The following is a 10,386-nucleotide window of genomic DNA, read 5'->3' as shown; positions in this document are numbered from 1 at the left end:
TATGGTGATCCGATGCTATCAAAAGCAGCACTAAGGTCTAGGAGCATGAGGACAGATGCAGAGCCTTGGTCTGACGGAATTAAAAGGTAATTTATCACCTTCACGAGTGCAGTCTCAGTTCTATGATGGGGTCTAAAACCAGACTGAAGCGTTTCGTATACATTGTTTGTCTTCAGGAAGGCAGTGAGTTGCTGCGCAACAGCTTTTTCATTTTTTTTTTGAGGAATGGGAGATTTGATATAGGCCGATTTAGTTTAAAAAATATTTTCTGGGTCAAGGTTTGGCTTTTTCAAGAGAGGCTTTATTACTGCCACTTTTAGTGAGTTTGGTACACATCTGGTGGATAGGGAGCCATTTTATTATGTTCAACATAGGAGGGCCAAGCACTGGAAGTATCTCTTTCAGTAGTTAAGTTGGAATAGGGTCCAGTATGCAGCTTGAAGGTTTAGAGGCCATGATGTAATGTAAGATCAGAGCCTTTTTGCTAGATGTGTGGCAGAAGAGATGGGACTCTGAGCCCAAGGCATTTATATGCCCTCCAAAAAAAGGTCGGTGGACCAAGAATCAAAGGTCAGCTTAGGAGTGAAGAGGTGGTGTTTGCTCGATTGAGCTTAGGACATTGTACATTAAACTCGTCCTTACATCTGGTTGGCAAGCATGTGAATGGTTTGTGTCTGGAGTGTATGGTCGATGAAATGGTGGAGCATGTGTTATATTGTTGTAAGTATGAAGAGAGGGAAAGATTGAAGTGGAGGGTCATTGTGGTTTGACAGGGTTTGGAAGCGATTTAGGGAATGGGGATGGTCTATTAGAAGTTAGTAGGGCTCTTTTTTTATTTTCTCAGAAGTACTGAGTTAGGTAGGAGGATTTAGAATTTGCCAGGGTAGGCCATCAATGTAAAATAAGAATATATTCTTAACTTAAACTCCCCAGTTAAATAAAGGTAAAAGAATGTAAATAAATGTTGTAAACCATGATTGACCATACACTCCAGCACAGCAGGTGGCGGCATGTACCTTTAACTTTGGTTTGTGGACCGCCATTACATCATAGAAGAAGAAGTGCATGTCAGAGCAAAAACCAAGCCATGAGGTCGAAGGAATTGTCTGTAGAACTCCGAGATTTTTAAATGGAATAAGTTTGGAACCTCCAAGACTCTTCCCGGCAACACTGAGCAATCGGGGGAGAAGGGCCTTGGTCAGGGAGGTGACTAAGAACCCAATTGTCACTCTGCCAGAGCTCCAGTTCCTTTGTGTAGATGGGAGAACCTTCCAGAAGGACAACCATCTCTAAAGCACAACAAAAATCAGGCCTTTATGGTAGAGTGGCCAGACGGAAGCCACTCCTCACCAAAAGGCCCCTAAAGGACTCTTACCATGGGAAGCAAGATTCTCTGGTCTGATGAAACCAAGATTGAACTCTTTGGCCTGAATGACAAGCTTCATGTCTGGACGAAACCTGGCACCATCCCTACGGTGAAGCATGGAGGTGGCAGCATCATGCTGTGGGAATGTTTTTCAGAGGAAGGTAAGACTAGTCAGTATCGAGGGAAAGATGGACGGAGGCAAACCATCAAACCTGACAGGGCTTGAGAGGATCTGCAGAGAAGAATGGAAGAAACTCCCCAATACAGGTTTGCCAAGCTTGTCGCGTCATACCCAAGAAGACTCGAAGATGTAATCGCTGTCAAAGGTGCTTCAACAAAGTAGTGAGTAAAGGGTCTGAATACTTATGTACTGAATACTTATGTAACTGTGATATTTCTGCTTTTTTATAAATTTGCAATTTTACTATAGGGTATTCTGTGTAGATTGATGAGGGGAAAATACATTTAATCAATTTTAGAATAAGGCTGTAACGTAACAAAATGTGGAAAACGTCAAGGAGTATAAATGCTTTCTGAATGCACTGTAATTAGTATTTTTGAATCTGAGAGTAAATATAGGCAAACATATACAGTGGGGGGGGGGGGAGTATTTAGTCCGGCACCAATTGTGCAAGTTCTCCCACTTAAAAAGATGAGAGAGGCCTGTAATTTTCATCATAGGTACACTTCAACTATGACGGACAAAATTAGGGAAAAAATCCAGAAAACCACATTGTAGGATTTTTAATGAATTTATTTGCAAATTATGGTGGAAAATAAGTATTTGCTCACCTACAAACAAGCAAGATTTCTGGCTCTCACAGATGTCTCAAGTTTTGAGGGAGTGTGCAATTGGCATGCTGACTGCAGGAATGTCCACCCGAGATGTTGGCAGAGAATTGAATGTTCATTTCTCTACCATAAGCAGCCTCCAACATCGTTTTAGAGAATTTGGCAATATGTCCAACTGGCCTTACAACCGCAGACCATGTGTATGGCATCGTGTGGGCAAGCGGGTTGCTGATGTCAACATTGTGAACAGAGTGCCCCATGGTGGGGGTGGGGTTGTTATGGGCAGGCATAAGCTACGGACAACGAACGCAATTGCATTTTATAGATTGTCAGTTTGAATGCACAAAAATACCACGAAGCCAATTGTGAAGCCCATTTGTTTTTAAAGGTATCTGTAGCCAAAATATGCATATCTTTATTCCCAGTCATGTGAAATCCATAGATCAGGGGATAATGAATTATTAGAATTTACTTTTTTCCTCATATGAACTATAACTCAGTAAAATTGTTGAAATTGTTGCATGTTGCGTTTATATTTTTGTTCAGTATATATTGTCACCTCTCTGCATTGATATGTGGAGAAACGTATTCGTCATTTTTCATTCTGTGTGAATCTTTTTTCTTACATTTTTTTTTTACAAGTCTAAATATGCCAGATTTCAAACTTCAGTTACCCTCAGGCTACCTGGTATAATCTAGTTAATACTAGTGAGTAGGCCTACTTTTCTACTGATACATAAACACTTTTAGCTACATATTATTTTCTTACTCAACTGTTGGCCGGATTCAGTCTTACCTCTCCTCCATGATTTTCGTCCAATTTTGAAGAGTTAAAAAAGTACAGGATAATGGTTATTTATTTGGTTCTATAGTTCTAGCCTTGTTGTTGCGTCATAATGACATGGAGATTTTAGAACGATACAATATTATTAACGTTAGTGATGTTATATCTAGACAAGAACCATACCTAGCCTTCTATTCAGAAATTCGAAGCTATAAGTATTTTAAAAAATCAGTTTTTGTCATTCCAGCTGCCCAATATGCGGTCTCAATTCTCAGTTATAAATGTTACAAAGGCAGCCAAAGAAATGTGGTCTATTTCAAATAGTTACAAAATAAAACTAAAATTGTACTTTAATGCCTTTTAATTGATGGTGTGAAAATGTTGATATGGTTCGTCGTTGGGCTTCTTGGGTCGCCTCAATGGTACTTGTGCCTTGTGGTCCACAAAGCCCGTCTCTTCCTGGTTCATCCACGGAGTTCGAGGTTCAACCAACGATGTGTTACGTGCTCCGCCAGAAAAGTAGACGGCGATACTGTGCGTGCAACATCTTGTAGTACCAGCTGACGACTACAGACAAAAAGGGCGCGGGAAATTTGGAAATGGCGGAGTACATAACCAGTGAGGGTAAGGGGCAAAATAATAAGAAAATTATTAATTCTTTACGAATAGACATTCCAGTATATGTAAATAGTTTGTTTGACATGTTCGTCTAAATGGTTGCCTATCCATTATCGCCAATAGTATGTGTTTCGCACTAACTGCATTCTTCGACGCGTCCGTAGTCATCGTAATATGCTGTGTAGCCAGCTAACGTTAACTAATTAGCTAGTCCAAAGATATTGATCATTCATGTGACTCTACTAGCTAGCCTAGTTGTTTCTTAGGTCGGCAAGGTGTTTCAGAAGTGGCTTGCGTGATTAACTAGTAGATTGTAACGGCCTAATGTGATGTTTCATTAGCCGATACATGTTAGGTAGCTAATGTTTAGCGTAGCACAAGGACTTTTCAATATTTCCTCAATTCCCCACTTGGAAGACAACCAGTGTATTCTAAACGTGTCTAGTGTCATGTCTTGTTGCAGGCTATTCGTTTGAAATTAGAAAATGCTCCGTAATTATATCAGTGCCCCCCCCCCCCCCCCCCATGGAGTAACTTTAATACAAATGCTAGGCAGGTTTCCATTAACCCAGGTTTATTCGACAAAATAAATGTAATTGCGACGTGTAATGGAAACGGCAGATGGGTGACATTTTCTTAACTGAAGTTCGACATCAATTTTTATCTGTTCGACAGAGGGCGAACTTTCTTTATTGTGACAAATGAAGATGGAAACGGTGTTTTTGGAATATATTATGATTGCCGAATCATTTTGAATGTACGCGGGACACGTGATGTCACCTCTTAACTATTAAAATGCATATGTCTTGCAAAATATATTTTTTTAGCTATAAAAGATTGTTCTGATTTTCAAGAATGCCTGAATTGTTCCACCTTGCTTTTCTGGTTGGCTGGCAAGTTTGAACATCAAATTATTGCAGATCTACAGTAATGCAAGTTTCACCTTGGTGATATGTTAGCCATGATAATTATTTAAGCAATAATGCCCAAGGGGGTATATGGCCTTTATATAAGGGCTGCCCTTACATGCTGACCAGACCACCCGTGTGCCTCTGCTGTTGTGAGGCTGGTTGGACATACTTCCAAATTCTCTAAAACAAACTTAACATTAAATTCTATGGCAACCGCTCTAGTGGACATTCCTGCAGTCAGCGTGCCAATTGCATGCTCCCTTAACTTGAGATATCTGTGGTATTGTTACAACTACACATTTTATTGGCCTTTTATTGTCCCCAGCACAAGCTGTACTTGTGTACTGATCATGCTGTTTAATCAACTTTTTGATATACCATCCCTATCAGGTGGATGTATTATTTTAGCAAAAGAGAAATGCTCAATAACAGGGACGTAAACAAATGTGTGCACAATTTGAGCGAAATTAGCTTTTTGAGCATATGGAAAATGTCTATTTCAAAAAAAAAAAAAAAAAAAAAAAATGTATTGGTCACATACACATGGTTAGCAAATGTTAATGCGAGTGTAGCGAAATGCTTGTGCTTCTAGTTCCGACCATGCAGTAATATCTAACAAGTAATCTAACAATTTCATAACAACTACCTTATACATACAAGTGTAAAGGAATGAATAAGAATATGTACATATAAATATATGGATGAGCGATGGCCGAACAGCATAGGCAAGGTGCAGTAGATGGTATAGAGTACAATATATACATACATATGAGATGAGTAATGTAGGGTACGTAAACATTATATAAAGTGTCATTGTTTAAAGTGGCTCGTGATACATTTATTACATCCAATTTTTAATTATTAAGTGGCTAAAGATTTGAGTCGGTATGTTGGCAGCAGCCACTCAATGTTAGTGATGGCTGTTTAACAGTCTGATGGCCTTGAGATTGAAGCTGTTTTTCAGTCTCTCGTTCCCAGCTTTGATGCACCGGTACTGACCTCGCCTTCTGGATGATTGCGGGGTGAACAGGCAGTGGCTTGGGTTGTTGTTGTTGTCCTTGATGATCTTTTTGGCCTTCCTGTGACATCGGGTGGTGTAGGTGTCCTGGAGGACAGGTAGTTTGCCCCCGGTGATGCGTTGTGCAGACCTCACTACCCTCTGGAGAGCCTTACGGTTGTGGGCGGAGCAGTTGCCGTACCAGGTGGTGATATAGCCCGACCAGATGCTCTCGATTGTGCATCTGTAAAAGTTTGTGGGTGTTTTTGGTGACAAGCCAAATTTCTTCAGCCTCCTGAGGTTGAAGGGGCGCTGTTGCGCCTTCTTCACCACGCGGTCTGTGTGGGTGGACAGTTTCAGTTTGTCTGTGATGTGTACACCGAGGAACTTAAAACTTTCCACCTTCTCCACTACTGTTCTGTCGATGTGGTTTGGGGGGTGCTCCCTGTGCTGTTTCCTGAAGTCCACGATAATTTCCTTTGTTTTGTTGATGTTGAGTGTGAGGTTATTTTCCTGACACCACACTCCGAGGGCCCTCACCTCCACCCTGTAGGCCGTCTCATCGTTGTTGGTAATCAAGCCTACCGCTGTAGTGTCGTCTGCAAACTTGATGATTGAGTTGGAGGCGTGCATGGCCATGGCAGTCATGGGTGAACAGGGAGTACAGGAGAGGGCTGAGAACGCACCCTTTTGGGGCCCCAGTGTTGAGGCTCAGCGGGGTGGAGATGTGGTTTCCTACCCTCACCACCTGGGTCATTTCAGCTTATGAAACATGGCACCAACTCTTTTCATGTTGCAGTTGTATATTTTTGTTCAGTGTAATTAACGCCCATCAGCCAGCTGGAACAGAGTAGTAGTCTGACAAGGTGATACTGTATTTTTAATAGCTATTGCATGACATATTTTGTGAAACAACATAGCTAGCTAGCTAGGTAGTTTTAACTACAGTACAGGAATGTTTGGTCAGTTGATTGTAGTTTTATTGCTATAAACCTGAGGTTAACTATAAAAAGTGATTATTGTTGTTATCCAACCAGATCATAATGTCTGAACACTTTTCTATTTATCAGCAACACATTTTACAACCAGGGGAAAGGAGAGAATGAGCCAGTTGTAAATGTTTTGACTGGTTAAATTTGTACAAAGCACATTAGAGCCAAGAGGAACTCACACTGTACAGAACTTGGGCCTTATTTCCAATGTGGTCGTTGAAGGAATAGACAGACTGCAGGATTAACCAATATAAATACACGTCTCCATCCAGCATTTGTACTGTCATGAAAAGTCATGGCATTTTAAAATTGTTTTCCAGGCCAAGAAACATTTTTGGGAAAATTATAAAATCTGAAAAGTCATAAATTAATTTTATAATTTCTGTTAATGTAGTTTTATTTATGCACATTTTTAAAATTTGATCAATCAAATAAAAAATATACATATCAGCCAGGATCAGCATGACACTTTAGTGTCTGTTTGCGCGCATCACTTTCATGTGATGCTCCTGAGTTGCGCAGCGGTCTAAGGCACTGCATCTCAGTGCTTGAGGCGTCACTACAGACACCCTGGTTCGAATCCAGGCTGTATCACAACCAGCCGTGATTGGGAGTCCCATAGGGCGGCGCACAATTGGCCCAGCGTTGTCTGGGTTTGGCCGGTGTAGGCCGTCATTGTAAATAAGAATTTGTTCTTAACTGGCTTGCCTAGTTACATAAAAAAAATATATAATAGTAATTTGTGCGAGAAGAGTGGGCCTTTGCCCAAGGAGAGAGAGACAGTCGCACATTGACGTAGCCTATAAAATATTATAGAGAACAGACTAACTAGGTAGCCAATTCAAAAACATATATTGTACCCTATAGTTCGCTGTTTAGCTATTATATTTGTATGCGTTGTTTTCATCATGTCCCCCCCCAAAATTCCACCGACACTTGCAAATAAGGCCATACAAAGTTGATTTGCTATTTTTGAACGATTTGCTTTTTCCATTAACAATTTAAACAATTATTTTTGGCGAAACGAACGATTCACTTCGCCATTGCATTAGCTGGGATTTGGTTCAAACGCGGTGAATCGAATCATGTGAATGAAAATAATAATTTGTGAATCACGAACAGTTATTTTGGGCCTTTTGGGTTATGTGGCTTCAACTTGTTTTGTAGATACTAGCAGTTGATTTGGGGATCAAATGTATGGGAAATTGCAACTCAATAGATGCTAGTCAGCCTGCAATGTAAACACTTCTAAGGTATATTTGACTAAAGTTGAAGAGGTACATTTCCTGAAGAAAACATGTGGGCTTGCTTTAGCTGATTATAGCGATTTGTAGCTTACCATAGCCATTCGATCTTTGATATATTGAATGAGATAATTCTTTAAAAAGGCACAAAACCTATTTTGTTGCAATCAAGGGTGGTCAACCATCCCCCAGGAGAGCTAATGGGCGTGCAGACTTTTATTCCAGTCCCCCTCTAACAAACCACATTTTAGAAATTAGCTGCTCAACCGGACCTAGATAAACTATCTCAGATGTGTTTTAAGCAGGGCTTAATCAACAGCCTGCACACCCAGTAGCTCTCCACACTGAGGATTGACCACATGTTTTATACAGTTGCGTAACAGGTATTCTACTTTAAGTGCCTTGCACAACGACAGGAAATGGGATCAGAGAGCAGCCTTCCAGTGTCGATACCACATTGCGCTAACTTTTTTATGTACGTATAAAAAGGAAGCGCCAATTGTTGGTAATGCCACCAACTGTTTGTCAAGGAAATTTGGTTAAAAGTCAAGGAAATTCTATCTGTCAAAATATGTATGAACCCTGTGCATCCCAATGTAAAGACAATATTCTGCCTTCTTTTTTTCTAGAGGAGGCAATGTCTCCCTCCTCCCTCAAGCTGTACGAGGCACAGTTCTTTGGTTTTACCCCTCAGACCTGCATGGTGAGAGTATACAGTGCCTTTCAGGACTGCCTGAATGAATTGCTACTTGTCGTAGAAGCAGTGTTCGTGAGAAAACTAAGCGGAACTGAACCAAATGGAGAGCAACTACATTTAAGGGCAAGAGAATGCACCCAAAAGTTGCAGATATTCCTTCAGGAACGCTTCAAGCGTCTGTCTGGTCGCATGGAAACCGTTTTGGTCAACAACGTCCTCTCAGTCCCGCCTAATGTGTTGCTGCCTGACGACCAGCCACACAAAAAGTACCCTCAACGTTTAGAGGAGGTTCTTAAGCTGGAGTCTTCCCTGGCGGAGCTGCAACAAGCGTACCAAGTGGAGGTGTGTGCCAGGCAGGCCTTGCTGGCTGAACTGGAGGAGCAAAGAGCGGTCCAAGAGCAGCTGGATGGGATCCTGAGATGGATTGGAGAACTACAGGCAGCATGGATGCAGGAGGGAATGGGCAGCTTTCACAACAGCTTCTGTGTGATGATGCAGTCGGTCAAGAAACTGCAGGCTGTCTTTGGAGAGATCAATAAGAAAAGCAAAAGACTGGATGAGGACTCGTCAGTGGGATGGACCCACATGGTGTAAACTACTTGTTAGTGGTGTTGTGAGATGGGTAGGTTGCAGGTGTGGCAACATTCTGACTTGGAATAGCACCCTCTGTCAGACAAAAGACAAATAGAATTCTATGCCTTTGGATGTATTAACAATTATACAATTTATCAGACACAAGTCTTACAAACAAGAATGTGAGCATTTTTTAAATCATAATTCATCTTTGGTTTGATATATTTACTTTTTGATGGTTTACTATACATTCAAAATATATTATCCACAATTTGAGTAGTAAGAGGCTCAAGCAGTTAGACTTTTTTTTATTTTTATCTCCCAGTCTTAACTCTGGTTCTTTGAAAAGCATTTTTTTTTTAAATAAATGTATGTTAATTAATGAATGAACTTTGGAGCCATAGTCACCACAAGGGGGAAGCATTGGTTTGTTATTGCCATCTCAAATGTAAATTGACCAAGCAGTGCCATTGTACAGTGTGAATTATTTTTGATTCGTTGCCGTATTATCTTTTTGGCAAAATCATTAAATGTACAACACTTTAATAATTTTGAATAAATAAAAGTGTAATTGTGCAATTGCATCTGATTTAAATCAGGTATCATTTAAATCATTCCAATCCTTTCTCATCATGGTCTCTGTCAGATGCAGTCTAGGCTTGTCTGTGATGTCTAATGCTGTATGATGTTGACTGACTGATAAGTAGCTGGTTTGACAGTGGGCTGCTCTGACAGTATGGTCTTGGTGGGAGTCCCAGCAGTGATCATACAGTTGTGTGATGTCCATGGCTGGAACCCCAGGCTCCATATTCATAAAGGGTCCTTCCTGTTAATGGATACCGGGAATGTAATTACAGCCTATGTTTAAAAAATACAATAAAAACACATTTAATTGAATGTTGGCCTACATTTTACCAGCAGAGAGTACATTCAAATAGGTGTACAGATTTCCCCCCAAACAAGGCAATATGCATTGGACATCCAACATGTTGTTCTGGTTACAGTATGTCCAGATGCACATTTACATGCATGCTCACAACCCAATTCTAAATTCATTGTATAATTATTTTAATCATTTGTTAGCCTGTTGTGGTGGATCCAGTCAGGTAACATCAAAGTAGCATAACATGTCTGTGAAATCAGGTTCAAACCTTTTCATGCTCATAATTAAACATGAGACGTATGTCTGGTTTCTTTTTATTTCTGAAGCCTGGGGATACTTTTATCTCAATCTCTTCATTCAAAGACTCAATCATGGACACTCTTACTGACAGTTGTGACTGCTTTGCGTGATGTATTGTTGTGTCTCTACCTTCTTTGTGCTGTTGTCTGTGACCAATAATGTTTGTACCTTGTTTGGTGCTGCTACCATGTTTTGTTGCTACCACGCTGTTTTGTCATGTGTTGCTGCC

At 40.6% G+C, this 10,386-nt stretch overlaps 1 protein-coding gene across 2 annotated transcripts; it reads left to right on the top strand.

Annotated features, from left to right (window-relative positions):
* Window positions 1-1,083: 1,083 nt before the first annotated feature.
* On the top strand, window positions 1,084-10,159 carry LOC135548676 (protein MIS12 homolog). Of its 2 annotated transcripts, none has more exons than XM_064978508.1 (2): window positions 1,084-1,708; window positions 8,334-10,159. In XM_064978508.1, exon 2 carries the CDS (start codon window positions 8,342-8,344, stop codon window positions 8,993-8,995), a length of 654 nt encoding a protein of 217 aa, XP_064834580.1. In that variant the 5' UTR covers window positions 1,084-1,708; window positions 8,334-8,341; the 3' UTR covers window positions 8,996-10,159. The 2 variants fall into 2 exon arrangements, with proteins under 2 accessions (XP_064834580.1, XP_064834579.1); XM_064978507.1 differs by lacking the exon at window positions 1,084-1,708 and adding an exon at window positions 3,457-3,566.
* The last annotated feature ends 227 nt before the right edge of the window (window positions 10,160-10,386 follow it).

Source organism: Oncorhynchus masou, chromosome 11 (genome assembly GCF_036934945.1).
Source record: "Oncorhynchus masou masou isolate Uvic2021 chromosome 11, UVic_Omas_1.1, whole genome shotgun sequence".
NCBI classification, from domain to species: Eukaryota; Metazoa; Chordata; class Actinopteri; order Salmoniformes; family Salmonidae; genus Oncorhynchus; species Oncorhynchus masou.
The sequence above is the reverse complement of the archived record's forward strand: the minus strand, read 5'-3'. Positions and strand labels throughout refer to the sequence as shown.

Excerpts from the sequence above, each read along its gene's own strand:
- LOC135548676 (XM_064978507.1), top strand. The coding sequence starts at position 3,542 with ATGGCGGAGTACATAACCAGTGAGG. Across the intron at positions 3,567-8,333 it reads GGAGTACATAACCAGTGAGG|AGGAGGCAATGTCTCCCTCC; the intron begins GTAAGGGGCAAA and ends CTTTTTTTCTAG.